We start from the raw sequence: 17,791 nt of genomic DNA, 5'->3' as shown, positions 1-17,791 counted from the left end.
TAGGTAACGTGGGCATATGGACAGTACAGGAAGTTATTTGATTTTTTTTCACTGTAAATTAGATTCAAGAAGTCGTGGTGAAACGATAACTTGGACACACATAATTAATGTACCCGCGCACACCTTTTAATTAATTTGATTACACTGTGAAGAGTGTGAAGTTTTTAATTCCACAACTTGTCCATGTAGTTCCCTTCGATACGAAGCAGCGATTATCCCTGGTAGTTCAATAGGTTACCAGTGTATCGGTACCGGGATACCAGACGCCAGGACAGAATGGCCTCTTCAAGCGCCTTCACTGTCCTAGAGAAAGTGCTGTCGATCGGTCGGTGTTTTGGTGTTGTGAGATTCCGCCCCATGCGGCTACCGCCTCGAGTTCTGGGTCTGGCAGGCCCCTCTACCCTCAGATTGCGCGCGCCTACCACCACCACCACTACTACTACTACTACTAGTACTAGTCGAGCGCGGTGTGTGCTCCCCGCGAACAGGCCGCAGTGCAGAACTTTCGGGAGTGAAACAACGAGCCGCGGCGACCATGAGCACCCAGAACAAGACGATAAGCAACCCCACCAGGTGCACCTGTTCATATCGCCGCCGTCGCCCATCCGATGGCTTCGCAAGAAAATCGGCTGTTACGTCATTCGCACCTCTATGGATCCCACGTTCACTTTGGACGCCTTTCTAATCGGTGCAAAGCAGGTACCCCACAGTGACAAATAAACCGAGACGAGCAAGTGTTTGCCACCTATGCTCTGCCATAAAACAAAAACCAAATGTGTAGAATTGATCATGTAGAGGTTGAAGAACTGTTCCAGGTTTCATTTTGAGTACCTCCCTCGCACGAGGGATGTGCAGAACACCTGACTGCAAGTTTTCACACAACGGAATTACTTCCAAATGCAATGATCTTTCAACACCTGCGACCTGTGCACCTTCAACCTTTTAGAGTCGACAAGAGCCTTTCTGAGCAAGTCATTCCGAGACACCAGCCAGTGGATCATGTAAAAACAAGAACGGCGGTCGAGAGCATACCGCCGCCAGTGAACAGTTTACGTTTCGTATCCCAGAGTAGACCAGAAAATCACAATACAGAATCACATTGAATCCAAATCCAAACCCTGGTGTTGGGCTAGCGACTAGGGTGCCGGCTTAGGATCCTAGGATCCTGGGTTCGAATCCCGGTCGATCGCTGAATTAATGCCAGGGGGGTTGACTCAGCCTGTCATCCCTCCGAGGTCGGCTAATTGAGTACCAGTTCACTGGTAATTCCCTGTTTGTCGTTAAAGGCGGCAAAAAGGGTTGGCGTCAGGAAGGGCATCCGGCCGTAAAACATTGCTTCAAAAAGGGGACCAAAAAACAACAACAACCACGGTTCCCAAAAAAGGCCAACCCCCGCTTGCGGGGAAAAATGGCCTCTAAAGGTGGTTATTTTTTTATTTTATTGAATCCAAATCGTCTGTCCACAACTTTTTGAGATATCCTACCCTATATCGTTTTTGGTCCTGTCTCCCAATGGTGAAGAATCACTTTAAAAATTCTACTAGGTGGATCCGAATCCGTATCTTCACCAAAATCGAATCAATTCTTCCTTGTCACACACAACATGTCCAACAAGTTTCATCCAAATCCATTCATAGCTTTTTGAGATATCCTGCTATTTATCGTTTTTGGCCCCATCTCCCAAAAGTGAAGAATCGCTTTAAAAATTGTACTAGCCGGATCAGATTCCGGATCTTCACCAAAATCTGATAATTTCGTCCTCGTCACATACGCTACATCTCTGCCACATTTCGTCCAAATCCATCCACAACTTTTTGAGATATCTTGTTCACAAATGGACAAACAGACAGACAGGGGTGAAAACATAACCCTCCATCCACCTTAGGTGGTGGAGGTTAAAAAAACAAAAACAAAAAAACAGATTACCTCCACTACCATAGGTGGATGGAGATTGTTTTTGCCCCTATCTGTCTATCTTTGAGCAGGATATATTAAAAGGTTGTGGACGGATTCGGACGAAATTTGGTGGAGAGGTCGGGCATGTGACAAGTACGAAATGATTAGATTTTGATGAAGATCTGGATCTGAGAATTCTGAAAGTGATTCTTCACCATTGAGAGATAGGGCCAAAAACGATATATAGCATGATATTTAAAAATGTTGTGGATGGATTTGGAAGAAACTTGGTGGACAGATTGGATGTGTGACAAGGAAGAACTCATTCGATTTTGGTGAAGATCCGAATACGGATCCAAGAAAAAAATAAAAATTAATTCCTCAATCACATCAATCACAATTCACAATCACAATCCTGGCAAGCACACTCCCTGGATTTTGATGCAGTAATTCCAATTGGAACGATTGCTCTTAGGTAAATCCTCCCTCCCCCTCTCCCATCTCTGTTTTTGTCCAACTTCCCCATTAATGCCTCCTCCTCTTCCTCTGCTCCAATCAGTTTATATGATCACGTGCTCGGGAAGGCCAACATCTCTCCAGCTATTCTCAGAGAATAGACTCGTGCCGGCGACTCTGGCTATTCACTCAGGTAGACTGGACGGAAAGTAGCCATCTCTCTTCCAGGTTGGTCTCCTATATCACAGCATTCCACTACACTCTCCCCTGGCCCCCTTCTTTGCTCGATATTAACTCGGACAGGAAATTCTTCCACAGAAATCTGCTCTCCCTTTTGCACGGATTCATCCCATCTCGTCTTCAATTATCACATCCATTCTCCCATCCTTGGTACTCTAAGTCATGTTGGTGATGCTGTTGCCTTGAATCAACTTGTATTCTCCTTCTGGAAGGCAAATCCCCCCAAAGGGAACTTCAGATCAATTCCACAAAGCCTCACAACAAGTGTGTCTCCTCTCAGGAGAGCCAGAAAACATTTGTCCAATCTCAAGAATGCGCTTTCAATCTGGTCTCCCTCAAACCTGGTGGTGCCTTCTCAAGTTTTCTCTGGTGCATGGTCCCCCTCCATCCCTTCATTCACTTCAAATGGCACCATGGCCGACTCCACTCGAGAAAAGGCCAAATGCCTCAATTCTGTTTGCTTGCAGATCTTATGTCCCCAACAACTTCCTCTCTGTACTGACCCTTCCCAGTCGCACTCAACTACTCTTGAACTGTCTTTTACACCTGAGAAGGTGAAGTTTCAATCATCCTTCGATTCATTCTGCAAATGCACCGGACCACATCTGCTCACTTGTTCAAAAAAAACCTGCTCTGCTGCTCTTGCACATCCACTCTCTGCCCTTTTCACCCTGTCATTTACCCTAAGTACGTCATCTTCGAACTGCTTGGAAATCAGCCAACATCACATCACCACATAAAACGGTACTAAAGGGGATCCTCTAAACTACGGACTAATTAGCCTACTTCCAATCATCAACAAGGCCATCGAATCTATCATCGCATTTGACATAAAATCATTCCTTTTCACCGATGACCTCATCTCAGATCATCAATTCGGATTCAGACTTGGTCACTCTACCTTGGACATTCTGCTTCTACTCTTCCAACAATGGATGGAGGTCCTCAATGTCAGATACATGAGATCAGGGCCGTCTCTCTGGACATATCTCGTGCTTGTGATACAGTCTGTCTTCCCGCCTTTCTCTCCAAGCTCTGCCCTTGGCATCCAAGGCCAACTCCACACATGACTTCCTGACTTTCTCTACTCTCGTAGCCCAGGTGTGGCTCTCAACGGAACCCTTTCATCTCCTCTCCCTGTTAAGGCTTGAGTACCCTAAGGCAGTGTTCTGGACTCCATCTTATTCCTGATATTCATCAACAATCTCCTCCACTTTCTGGAACATCCTTATTATCTCTTTGCTGATGACTCCACGCTCTGCCGTGACGTCCCTCATTCTTCAGAGTGACAGGCAGCAGCCTCCAGTGATGTGACTCGTGCCAAGTCTCATGTCTTTGAGGACAAGTCTCATGTCACCGTAGTATTACTTAAACTTGTCAAGTCCCACATTTACTTATGAACCTCGGAGTATGAGCTATCAAGGAATTAACACACGGCTTCATTTATTGCAATGTATGTTCTGAAAATTTGTTCAACACAAGTTTTTATTTGTCGGCTTCACAAAGTGGACATATTTTATTTTGTTCCCAGAAAAAAAAAATTATGTAAAATTTATGTCTCGTATCAAGTGTACCTACTTGAACATAATATGTACATGAGACTGGTTAGTAACCTCAGCTTGTGTTTAAATTACTTGCATGTTTTTTTGGGGGGGGTTTTTGTAGTTTTTTTTGTATACAAGATCGAGGCTCGTGTAAGAGCTAACATCAATCACAAAAAAAAAAAAAAAAAAAACGGCCACACAAAACACAACAAAGGGAGTGGGAGACAAGATGGGGAGAGAGAGAGGGTAGCACACAAGTACAACAGCAGAGAACAGGGACATCGGAAGATCTGTGGGAGGGAGAGGGCTTGGGGGGGGGCATGGGAAGGTGGGGGGCAGGGGTGGGAGAGGTATAAAACACATGGACACTGCTAGAACTTCCAGGAAAGAAGTCGGTATTTCCAAAAAAGTGGATCTGGGGGTGAATTAACGGGGGTAGAAGAGATCAAGGTTGTGGATGGGGGAAGATAGGAGATGGTGGTGAACAGCTGTTTTAAAGACCTGGAGGGAGGCGTGGGATTGAAGAGAGTGAGGGAGTTTGTTCCAGAGGCGGGAGTAAAGAGGAGTGAAGGTGAGCATAGAGTCTTGATTTTGGCAGTTTCACCAGAAGAGGGTTGCTGGCAGATCTTGTGTATCCTGCAGGAATATTTGGGGGACAGCACAGATAGAGCTGGGGGAGCTAGGCCGGATAGGAGTCGGTAGAAGACAGAAAGACCACCGACCTACCTGCGGTGAGTGAATGAAAGGCCCTCGGAGTTAGCTTCATCACGGGAGATTCCAATGATTCTGAAAGGTTTGGTTTCGTCAGCGTGAAGACGAGCTAGGTGTGAGGCAGGAGCACCAGCCCAGAGGGGAGAACAGTATTCCATTGAGCTGCGGATGAAAGGCTTGTATGTGGTGAGGAGCTCGGGTGTGCCAAGGAAGGACTTCGCACGACGGAGGATGCCCAGTCGGCGACTGGCTTTGGAGGCCAGCTTGGAAATGTGGTTTTCCCAGGAAAGATCATGGCAGATAGTGAGACCCAAAAGGTTGAGCGACAGAACTTCTTGGAGAGGATTATTCAGAAAGTGGATGGGAGGGTTGTCCAGTCGGTCTTTTCGGAGAGACATCGTAAGAGTGTGAGATTTGTCAGGATTGAAAGACATGTTCCACTTGTTTGACCAGTCTGTGATTTTGTCCAGGTCTGCAGAGTGTGAGGAGGCTGCAGACTGCCGATCTGAGGGATGAGGAATGGAGCGACAGAGAGTAGAGTCGTCAGCAAAGAGATAGAGAGGATTTTCAAGAGAGTCAGAGAGATCATCGATGGTGCCAACCGACGGTGATTGTCTGTGCTCTATCCTTTTCAAGCAAGGAAGCAGCACGTACCATTTTAAAAGTCTTTGGTATGACTCAAACTGGTCCAAACCGGAGGGGTATTTTTTAGGAGACACCATGTCCTTACTGGATGGCAGTTGGCTCCCTACAGGAGCTCATCCGCCCTTTGCCAGGTGTTATTTTTTGTCCTGGTAGGGTGTCACAGTCACCCTACCCATGAGCTAAGCCAGTGAGGGGTGTCGGTTTAGTCACCGACAAGCCGACCATGCGGCAGGTAGCACTGGATTACATGTTACCAGTGTCAGTCCCAATAGACTGACCTGACAAAACAACTTCTCTTCCCCTCTGGTGTACCCTGCACCGTTTATCTGATGCAGGAAGGAGTCCAGGAAGTCCAGGAAGAAGTTTGTGTTGGTGTTGGTTCATTGTGACAATGTCCAAATAGTTATTTTATATTCGTATTGATTTTGTTTGTGTGTATACATATTTGTATTTTCATGCTCGATTTCCATGCAGGCTTTCATCCTGGTTTCCACGTACCTGTCTCAGTCCAGATACGAAGATTTAAAAGGACTCGTTTCTGACGAGGTACGTTTGTGTTTAACCCACCATGTTGTACTTTCCATAGAATATGACACACATATTGGGCTGATTTTAAATCTTCAATCACTCTTGTGAATACCTACGGAAGTACTCATTGGAGCCATTGGGTTTTTTTGGAAAATGAAACTATGATTTTTGGACTTGTATAGGCCATAAATGTGAGCGTAATGATCAGATAGTCTGTTATTACCATGCACACAGGAAGGAAAATTACGGTTAAGCAATTGGTTCAGGTCTGTCTATCTTATCAGTTTATGATCGAGGAATAACTTGTCTGTTTGTCTTTACAACTTGTATTACCTATAACAACAAACAATATTGAAAAAAATTCCAAATAGGAAGCTTTGTTGATAGGAATTAGGAAGCTTTGTCAAATAGGAAGCTCTTTTTGAGGATGTTATAAAGGACACAAAGAGCAGGCAATAATAACTAATATAACGTGTTAGATAAGGTGATGTAACAGACATTTGGGTTAAAGACTGTATATCACAAATCGCCTTCATAATACTTCCAAAAACCATGCTAGATATATTGATGTATAGCATGAGAAGGATAGTATCGGGGTGAAGAAGATTCTGTCAATATGGTCGTGCAAGCACACATCTTTATTTTTTTATTTTTTTTATGATCTTCCTAAAATGTTTCGTTTCTCTGCTTCACCAACAACAACAACAACAACAACAACAACATGCATTTTAAGGCCATTTTCCCTGCTAGAGTGGGGGTTAGCCTTGCGGTCCCCAAATAGGGCAGGTGGGCCCTATTTTCTGCATCTCTCCTTGTTAACCCCCTTGCCCACATTTCTTCTTCCACCATCTTTAGCCAAGTCTTTCTCGGTCTTCCCCGTCCTCTACTTCCTTCTACATTCATTTCCATCACTCTTCTCAACCAGTCACTTTCATCCTTCCTCAACACATGACCAAACCATCTCAACCTGTTCCTCTTCACAGCATCAATCACAGGCTCTATTCCCATCATCTTTCGCAATTCATCATTTGTTTTCCTCTCTCTCAACGATACTCCGCACATCCACCGAACCATTCGCATTTCCACCCTTTCCAGCCTTCGTTGCTGTTCTACGTTCATTACCCATGTCTCGCTCCCGTAAATCATAACACTTCTCACACATGCAGCATACACCTTTCCCTTCAGCTTCAACGACACTCCCCTCCTCATCAGCACGCCACTCAGTTCCCGAAACTTCTTCCATGCACATCTCACTCCAGCAACCGTTGCCGAGTCTGATCCACCTTCTCCATTCAGCATGTCTCCGAGGTAGCAAAATGTTTTCACACCTTCCAGCTTCACGCCGTCTCCAAGATCCAACTCAACATTTCCTCCATCTGCAGCTCCCTCTGTGCACACCTTACATTTGAATGTAGCTGCCACACTGGTTAATGACCCTCTCAGACCACTACATTTTTGATGAACCCACTCAGCGCACATTGTACATTGAATGGAGTTCACTCCGACACCCTTCCTGCACACAGCACACGGCCACTTCCCAGTTCTTTCCACCTCACCACATGCTTTACCACTTGCCATCACCTTCGTCTTTCTCTCTGCTTCACCAATGGGACAAAATTCTCCAGAATATATTTTTATTCCTTCGGTCGACTGTAAACTGCATTTCTGCAGCAATGAAGTTGTTACCTCTTTCATTGTCCTCATCACAAGCGTCATCTAGGACAAAGTTCTTGTTTGTTGCTGACAAACACTTTTGCCATTGGTCTGTGATGCATTTCTTATGCTACAGCACGTCTCATGACACGGTGTCCGCCTCAGTGATCAGTTCACTGTAGTTTACCTTCCATTGGTTATTGTCATTTTGCGTGACAAACTCCGCGATTTGAATACCAATGTTTCTGGCTCATGCACATATGAAGAGTTCCACTTTGTTCAACTTGGCAGAAGAAGAGTTGTTTTTTGTTGAGAGGCAAATGTGAGCATGTTATTTTCATGGATGGAGGCAGTTGGCTGTGTAAACATTTTAAACATTCTCTTTATTTGTTGTTTTGTATTCTGTGTAGTTTTGGCCTTTCCCCGAAAGGTTAAATTCTCTTCTCTTCTGTTTTGTTTGCTGGTTCTTCTTCCAGGTTGTTTTGTTCTGCATCATCGTCATCTTTCTCCTGTCCTCTATTCTGCTGATTTCCCTCGTCTCCCTGCTATTCTTCTTCTTGATTATTGCATTCATCATTTTCTTTCGTTCCGACTGTTATCTCCTCTGTCTGTGTTTGTGTCGCAAGGTCATAACGGTGTGTTCGTTCTTTTTCCTGGAGGGATTTCTAATTGAGGTTTCAGTTCCCAGCGATGTTGGCCCATCCCTGGGAATATTACTGCAAACGAACTACAGTTGGAAGCTGTCCGGGGTTCAGTGGCAATCCTGAAGAGAGCCCTCGGAACAAAACTCTGAACAAGAAAACTTCATGGTTTGATGCATCATGAATCATGATCCTTTACCCAAATGGGGGGTGGATACTTCAAGACCAGGGAGGACTCTGTTCTACCTTCTGAAACCTACATATGGAAACAAGCATTCTGAGTATTGCGCTGCAATACATGTCCCCTACCGGCAGTCTGTCGTCCGGAAAACTGTTGGGGAAATTACCAAAGTTCAAAGTGCCATAACTTTGTCAAAAATGATCGAAACGTCGTGAAGTTCGAACTTGATCTGTAACTTATCATGAGGAAACCATGTACCAAGTTTGAAATCATTAGCATTAAGAGTTTAGAAGAAAAAAAGTCCGGAAAACTATTTGCGTGACCGACTGACTGACTGACGGACGGACGGACAGACAGACGGACAGACGGAGGGACGGAGTGCAAACCTATAGTCCCCTCCGGTGCACACCGGTAAGGGACTAATAACAACCAGTGACACACACGAGGGCCAAACATCACCAGTGTGTTCAGTCCCATTCTTACCTCAAGGGCTTCAAGACCCAATCTCCCATTGATACTCAAAACTCTTCTACCCCAAATGACCTCATTTCCAGGCACTCCCTTTTTCAAGATTACTGTGATTTTTCTCCCTCGTCCCCTTTAGTTTGTTAGTTTCTGGTTCCTTTTCTGTTTCATTCCCACTTTCCCCTTCCTCTTCTTCCAGTCTTTCATTCAGCTTGTGTGCAGCTTGTTCACCCCCATTTGTCCTTATCCCCATTCCCTTGATCTCACTCTCACTTCTGTTCTGCGTTTGGTGTTTCCCCTTTTCCCCTTTTCCATTTTTCATCTTCCCCTTTTCCCCTTTTCCATCTTCCACTTGCTATTACAGCTGTGCTGCGACACGTCTGAGTGTCCGGCTCATGCGGGAAACGTAAAACGGGTCTCCGTACCAACAGTAACAATATCGCATCTTGAAACGGGAGCGACAACGACAGCTGAAATGTTCTTAATATAGAATCGAATTCCAATTTCCGGATTCTAAAAGTCTATACGATGTGATGGATAGCTTTGATGCAGGAATGTTCTGAAATGATTGGTGTGTAAGATGTCTTTCTCCCCTCACCCTTCCTTGCCCTGACCATCTTGAAAGGCGTTAGCAGTTATGTGCACAAAATACGAAGCAATGCCACAATCAAGTCGTCGACACCTGGCAATCACTACGAAGGACATTGCCAACATCAACGCCATGGACATTGGAGTTTGGTTTGATGACAAAGGTATGACTGAAAAAAAATATCAGTTACACCAGGGCTTTCTCTATGAATTTAAATAAGGGCTCATTTGTAAATCTAATCAACACACAAACACATCTCCCTTGGAAATGACTCTTGAGTAAAACTCTAAAATATGTTTTTTGCCCGTTCAGTTCAGTATTCCTCTGCATTGGCTTGTTTGTCATTCCCATTTGAGTAGCTCGTGGTGCTGGGATTCCCGATTCAAATCCCGTATCCTATTTTAATTTGGATATTTCCCGTGTGTGGGTTGGAATAGATCCTGGTGTGCCATTTGGGTGAGGGGATCGAAGAATCGGCATTATTTATCCTGATGCTGTATATTTATTAACACCTAATAACGCTGCCCATCTACTCACCCATTCCCGGACCCGTGATCACATCACCCCCGTCCTTTATAAGCTTCACTGGCTCCCCATCCCCCAGAAAATCCAGTACAAAATCCTCCTCTTGACCTACAAAGCCCTCCATAACCTGGCCCCATCCTACCTGACTGACCTCCTCTGCAGACACACTCCCACCCCGCAACCTCCGCTCTGCTGGTACCAACCTCCTGACCCCCCCCCCCCCCCCCCATCCGGACCAAATTCAGATCCTGGGGGGACAGGGCCTTCTCCATCGCTGCTCCCACCCTCTGGAACTCACTACCTCACACCATCAGAGACTCCTCACTCACCACATTCAAAACATCACTCAAGACCCACCTGTTCAACACTGCATTCAACATTCAACCCACAGCATTTAACCCCTGACTATCTCTTCTCCTTCTCCTTCCTTTTGCTTTGATTATTTACCTATTTATTTTTGTCTTTTCACACTTGTTTTTTGTACTCTGTCAAAGCGTCTTTGGGCTTCTTGAAAAGCGCTATATAAAATAAATGTATTATTATTATTATTATTATTAATAATTATAAACCACTTCTTCTCCATCCATATGCAGCATAAGGCTGCGGGGTGGCGTCATTGGCCGAGGGTGCGGCTGTGCCGCTGAGACGATGACCTCTGCTGGTTAGGCTAGGAATTTGCAATTTTTCCATTGTGCCGGCGATAGCTCGCCTACTCTTCACTAATGACACCTTGGGATCTTTTACGTCCACCAACGAAACCTGGCATTTTGGAACGCCCGTTTAACGTCCATCCGATTGGACGGCAGGCACATTTATGAATCGCCTTACCTGTGAAAAACCGGGATGACCGTTTATAGCTAGGTCGGGATTCCAACCCAAGCTTAGATGCAAGCGTGCGTACCTGTATACCATCCTGTGAGCCCTTTATAAATCACCGATATGTTTTAATTTTCTCTTTTCTACTCTATGTGTACTCAGCCTTCGACACTGTAAATACAAATCTCAAATTTCAAACTAGAGCGAAGTCGATGGCGTGTCATCGCAAATCCCCATGGTTCCCCCCTTAAGCAATGGTGAAAGATAGCAAGAGGTTGCACCAGGAATGACCCAACATCAAATTTAGAGGTTAAAAACGTTTTTCCTCGGTTTGACCCCGTAGCCCTTGGACTCCCTACCCCTGGGCCATGAACCGGGAGTCAAATCGAAAAACCGTTACATATTTCGGGCGTCCTCCAATGTTTTTGGGTTTTTTTTAAACGAGATATCACCCGCCACAAGGCCTTCAATGCCACTCAAGGTGGGGGCTACAAAAGGAAAGGTTAGATATTCATCAGAAAGGAGGAATCTATTGACATTCCTCTTGAATTGAGGTAGGTTGGGATAGAGGGGAAAGCAGGATGCAGGTAAACTGTTCCGGAGTGATGCCATACTGAGAAAAAAAACGAGAAGAACACCTCATCGTCTTATTCCTTGGGAAGAAACTACCAAAAGTGTAGAGCGACTGAAAGTATGCTCAGGTGGAACAACCTGTCATGGACCCTCAGAGCACATCCTGTGGTGATATCTGCAAGAAGGCTCAAGGAAGCAACAGAGCGGCGGACCGAGAGAGGTTCCAGGGATGATGCCAACTCCTGTCCCACCAGAATGGCAGCACGTCGCTGGATTCTGTCAAGACGAGATAGGTGACAGGCCGTAGCACCAACCCAAATATGGCAATGATTATCCATGACAGGACATATAGTTACCTTGTATAGATGGAGCATAGCGGATTGAGAAAGGTATCACCGAGCACGAAATAAGCAGCCGAGGCCCTGGGAGGCTCTTTTAGCGATACCAGAGATGTACGTTTCCCAGCTGAGGTTTCGGTTGATTTCATGCAAAGGTTAATAATCCATAGACAGGGTCGGAGAACAAGGTGATCTTGAACTAGACACAGACAACAAGGTGGTCTTTTTTTAGTTGAAAGTACGAAGCCAGTCTTTTCCCCAGTTCATCACACTCTCTAGGTGCTGATTGAGAGTGGTACTCACATGGTCATGGGTAGGATGAGAGAAGGTTCCTGGGTAGGCAGTATACAGTGTTGTCATTTCCTTAAATGCTTAATTGAAAAAATACTATCAGGAAAATTATTGATGTATAACAAGAACAATATTGGACACAATACAGACCTCTGAGGAACACCAGCATTCGTATTATGGACAGGGGATGACTGTTCGTTGTCCACCACAGATATTTGACGATTTGCAAAGAAGTCAGAGATTGTATCAAGCAATTTTCCAGAAATGCCATATAATTTTAGCCTTCGAGATATCGAGAGCAATAACCCTGGCCTCTCCACGATGATCCAAAGCCCTAGTCTCATGTTCAGTGATTAGGGATAGAACATCACCTGTAGGCCTTGACTGCCGGAAGCCATACTGAACATCAGCTAGGAGGTTGTGGGTTTCCAGATTAGTCATGAGTTGTTTTTTTTATGAAGGATTCAAACACTTTGCTTATAACAGGTAGAAGGCTAACAGGTCGATAGTTAGAAGTATCTGATTTCTCACTGGAGCCTTTAAAGACACAGACTACAGAGGCCTGCTTGTAGCGAAGTGGAAACACAGACTTTGACATACACAAGCAATACAGTTTTGAGAGAACAGAAGACGGTTTGCAGGAATTATATCTGGTCTAGTTACCCTCGCCAGAGGAGAGGGTATTGCATTTGAGTCCGTTTGTTTTTCTTTTTCTTTCTTTCTTTCTTTATGGGAGCGAGACATGGGTAATGAACGTAGAGCAGCAACGAAGGTTGGAAAGGGTGGAAATGCGAATGGTTCGGTGGATGTGCGGAGTATCGTTGAGAGAGAGGAAGACAAATGATGAATTGCGAAAGATGATGGGAATAGAGCCTGTGATTGATGCTGTAAAGAGGAACAGGCTGAGATGGTTTGGTCATGTGTTGAGGAAGGATGAAAGTGACTGGTTGAGAAGAGTGAGAATGTAGAAGGAAGTAGAGCACGGGGAAGACCGAGAAAGACTTGGCTAAAGATGGTGGAAGAAAAAAGCAGGCAAGGGGGTTAACAAGGGGAGATCCAGAAAATAGGGCAAGATGGAGAAGATTGTCATGGGGACCGCAAGGCTAACCCCCGCTCTAGCAGGGAAAATGGCCTTTAAAATGCATGTTGTTGTTGTTTCTTTCTTTCTTTCTTTCTTTCTTTGTCCGTTTGTTTGTTTGTCCGCACAGAATAAATATGATTTTCTCTTCAACCGTTGGTCCGATTGACAGGAAATTTTCACCATAGGTGCACCTCCACCTGTATAATTTTTAATGATAATTATGACGTCATAGGTCACGTGGTATGGGCGCCATCTTGAAAAACCGACCAACTTTGCACCTTGATATCTCCGAAGTGCTGAATAGAAAAAATTGAGACATGGCTCATTGTAAAGAACTCTCCATGGGGAATAAAATATGTTAATGATGATGTCGTAGGTGCCTCCATTATGACGTCATAATTCGACAAGTACAACACTTCATCCGATCAAGATGAAATTTCTTGAGCATCATGTAGGCATACATTGGTGGAGAAAAAAATAATAATGACATCATCGGTCACGTGGTTCGGCCGCCATCTTGGAAAAACCGAAAAACTTTGCACCTCTATATCTCTGAAAACGCTGCATAGAAAAAAATTGAGACATGGCTCATTGTAAAGAACTCTCCATGGGGAATAAAATTTGTTAATGATGATGTCGTAGGTGCCTCCAGTATGACGTCATAATTCGACAAGTACAACACTTCATCCGATAAAGATGAAATTTCTTGAGCATAATCTAGGAATAAATTGGTGGAGAGAAAAAATGATGACGTTGTCGGTCACGTGGTTTCGGCCACCATATTTGTTTTACTACAAAAGCCTTAAAAAAACACTGAAAACACATTCTGGCGAGGGTCTGCAATCTCTGATTGCTCTTTCTTGTTGATTTTGAAATGTCAAGCCCTTGAATAATCTTAGCAACTTTCCAGGGTGTGCCGATGATAGTGGAAAGCCTGGTGTCAAGACGGAAAGGACAAACAGGCAACGGATGTCCGTGGTCTTAAAGTGTGGAGTTTGCAGCGAAATGCTCAGTGAAAAGTTTGACTTTTATCAATAGGAGAAGGAAGCACTTCAGGTCCGTTGAAGAAGACAGGAATCGATGATCGATTATGGTTAAGAATGCTTTTGACCCCGACCCTAGGGGTTGTTCACACTTCTTTATAACTACAAAAGTGTCATGTACATACCTTTTGTTAAATCCAGCTTTTTCAATTGTAAACTTTCACTGATTTAATTTGACTTTCTTTTGAAAGGTAGTTCACCTTTCCCGTGTCGCTATGGACAGATAAACAATCTTCGTTCAGGGCCAGCACACCTTATCATGCATTCTGTCGACTGCAGGTGGGAAGTTTGCCTCTGTGTGGATTCGCTTCCTCTTCATGTCGCAGATGCTGAAACCTGGCGAACAGCTGAAGCATGTACAAGTGCTGTACAGGCGAAAGCACCAACCTCTTGGCACCGCAGGCACCTTGGATGGGGATAGACTCATCCTTGGTGCATTTTACATGTGAGATTTTCCTTATTGGTGTTTTGATCTCGGAAGTATTCGTTTATTCATTACTGGAGGTGGAATTGAGAACTTCCGGGCATTTAAAGTTTGCAAGTTTAGAATGTATTCTCAGAAGTGAATTGCAGATTTATTATAGTCTGATGTAAATGTTCTTATTTTTGTAAATAAAGTTGAGATGTGTGGAAAGGTTAGAATACAGAACGTAGCAGAACTTAACAAAATTAAAGGAACGTAATTGAAAAAGGGGGAAACACATCAACAGCAGGTTAGAGGAACACAACAGATGGGCAGTTGAAGGAAGAATGTGCATAGGGTCATACTTGAAGCAGAAAGGGAAGGAGGGGGACACAGGAGTTGGACAAGTTGGATACAAACAAGCTCAAACACAGCAACAAGAAGAAGAAGAAGAAGTGAAAACTGGAGAGGAAACGGAATTGAAAAAAAAAAAATTAAAGAATGGTGAGGGAGAAGGGAGACATCACAATAACCTGAAAAGGAAATGGTGGGTTTAGGGAGAGTTGATGAGAGGGGAAAAGATCATGAGTATGGGTGGGGATGATCTGAGGTGGTGAGGAACGGCCATCTTGAATCCGGGCAGAAAATAGTCCTAGTGTTGGCTTGACCGTTAATGTGGCTGGTTTGAGCCTCTGTCGTGCCGTTGAAATAACACCAGGTGCGTTGATTCAACCTGTCTTCCTTCTGAGATCGGCAAAATGAGTACCAGCTTCCTGGTAACAGTGGCACAGCTGCCCTTCCAGAAAATGATGCAAACAGCAGAAAGTGGGTTTTATAAGGAGAATGTTTTACGATTGTTTCTCAGTCTGCGCATGTGTAAGTGGCGTTCCACAGCGTGTGCTGTATTGTGGTTGCGTTGTCTTTATTTCATCCAAATTTTGTGTCGTTGCTACGGTATTGATGAAATAAACGTTAGAGTCGTTGTAATCGCTTCAGCCATCATTGTTCTGGGATGTCTGCCGAAATTGATGAGAAAAGAAAGAATTACAATTTGGCGACTTTGCGATCTCCCGGTCTGGTACTTTAGTGAGGTATTCTGGCGGGTGTCTTCATCAGTCTCATTCGATCTGCATGAATAATAGGTATGGATTTGAAAGTCTTATGACCGCTTTTCAACGCATCATTATGTGCACGTTTGATGGGGCGGCCATTTTTCCCCCCATTCCATCCCCACATATGAAGTACTGCTGTACTCCATGATTTGTGTAACCTGAGTGCACAAGCAATGGGCAGGTGAGATGGGCTGAGATGTTGTTTACTCAACAATAATCACACCAGCTTGTGAGAATGGCAACGCAGACTAGCAGGCCAAAGAAAACAGGACTGAACATTTATGTAAGAGGTGTGACCTACAAACAACAACAAACGATGTAATTATGAATAGTACGTTTACAGGAAGGAATTCACATCATGCTGCTTCTGCTGCTTCCTGTTAACCCTCTTCCACATCTATTTAATCCCCATGCCGGAGAAAAGCCAAAATAATATCCACATTTTATCATTGAGAAGCTAATGTATGACACTTTGATGGACGCTACAGTTGTTTTACAAGTTGAAAATCTAAAATACTGCATTGTATCATCTTGCTTCTGTCCACCTGAATAGACTTGTAACCTCCGCCACCGAAAGTGGATGGAGGTTATGTTCTCACCCCTGTCTGTCTGTTTGTTTGTCTGTATGTCTGTGAACAAGATATCTCAAAAAGTTGTGGACGGATTCGGACGAAATTTGGCAGAGATGTAGTGTGTGTGACAAGAACGAATCGATTCGATTTTGGTGACGATCTGAATATGGATTCGGATACGATAATTATTTAATTTTTAAAGTGATTCTTCACCATTGAGAAATCGGGCAAAGAGCGATAAATAACATATTTTAAAAAGTTGTGGACGAGTTGGTTTGGTGACAAGAACAAGCCGATTCGATTTTGGTTCAGGTCCGAATCCAGATCCGGCCTATCAGTGGGATACAAAACATCAACTGTTCGGCCTGGCGGGGGTATGCGCCCTACCGAGTGCTGTTGTAGTTTATTTATTATTTATAAAGATTTGTATATCACGCATGGCCCTGTAATGAATTTGCCTACAGTTAGCAATCTCCTTTTGTGAAAGTTGCGATTCATCAATATATTACTCCACAAGTGATGGATGTGAATTTTAAAGCAAACACGAGTGGCCAGAAGATTTGTACCTTTTCATCTGCTTGTTAATTTGAGGTTGTAACAAGTTTGCGTTGGTGGTGTTTTCCGCCATGCTCCTTGCAGGTTTCATCGTGACTTCTCAAACGAAAATGGATGGATTATCACACGAACCTCTTATTCCCTACCGGAGTGAAAACTTTTGAATGTAAATTTTTTTTTTAAATCACTCAAATTTTACATTTGATGGAATTCCACAATATGGACATCTGTTCAACTTCGATTGTCAGTTTCAATGTTTTTTGTCCACAGTTTTGTTCGCTTAAGTCTAAAATTATTGCTTTTGTTTATTTTTCATGTCGGTTGCAATATAAGAATAAAATTTGTGATTCTAACAGATGATAGATTGTATCTTATTTCATGCTTGGACACACTTTAAGATTGCATCTTCAAACAACAACAAACAACAGGCATTTTAAGGCCATTTTCCCTGCTAGAGCGGGGGTTAGCCTTGTGGTCCCCATGACAATCTTCTACATTTTGCCCTATTTTCTGCATCTCCCCTTGTTAACCCCCTTGCCCGCATTTCTTCTTCCACCATCTTTAGCCAAGTCTTTCTCGGTCTTCCCCGTCCTCGACTTCCTTCTACATTCATTTCCATCACTCTTCTCAACCAGTCACTTTCATACTTCCTCAACACATGACCAAACCATCTCAACCTGTTCCTCTTCACAGCATCCATCACAGGCTCCATTCCCATCATCTTTCGCAATTCATCATTTGTCTTCCTCTCTCTCAACGATACTCCACACATCCACCGAACCATTCGCATTTCCACCCTTTCCAGCCTTCGTTGCTGCTCTACGTTCATGACCCATGTCTCGCTCCCATAAATCATAACACTTCTCACACATGCAGCATACACCTTTCCCATCAGCTTCAACGATTGTATCTTCACCAAACGGAAATGTTAGT

The 17,791-nt window shown here is 44.0% G+C and overlaps 1 protein-coding gene across 1 annotated transcript; it reads left to right on the top strand.

The window, feature by feature from the left end:
- Positions 1 to 50: 50 nt before the first annotated feature.
- LOC137433039 (m-AAA protease-interacting protein 1, mitochondrial) lies at positions 51 to 17,213 on the top strand. Its single transcript, XM_078783891.1, has 5 exons — positions 51 to 699; positions 5,967 to 6,038; positions 9,586 to 9,712; positions 14,496 to 14,661; positions 16,943 to 17,213. Exons 1-5 carry the CDS (start codon positions 277 to 279, stop codon positions 17,010 to 17,012), a joined length of 858 nt encoding a protein of 285 aa, XP_078640017.1. The 5' UTR covers positions 51 to 276; the 3' UTR covers positions 17,013 to 17,213.
- The last annotated feature ends 578 nt before the right edge of the window (positions 17,214 to 17,791 follow it).

This window comes from Myxine glutinosa, chromosome 8 (assembly GCF_964187855.1).
Source record: "Myxine glutinosa chromosome 8, kmMyxGlut1.1, whole genome shotgun sequence".
NCBI classification, from domain to species: Eukaryota; Metazoa; Chordata; class Myxini; order Myxiniformes; family Myxinidae; genus Myxine; species Myxine glutinosa.
The sequence above is the reverse complement of the archived record's forward strand: the minus strand, read 5'-3'. Positions and strand labels throughout refer to the sequence as shown.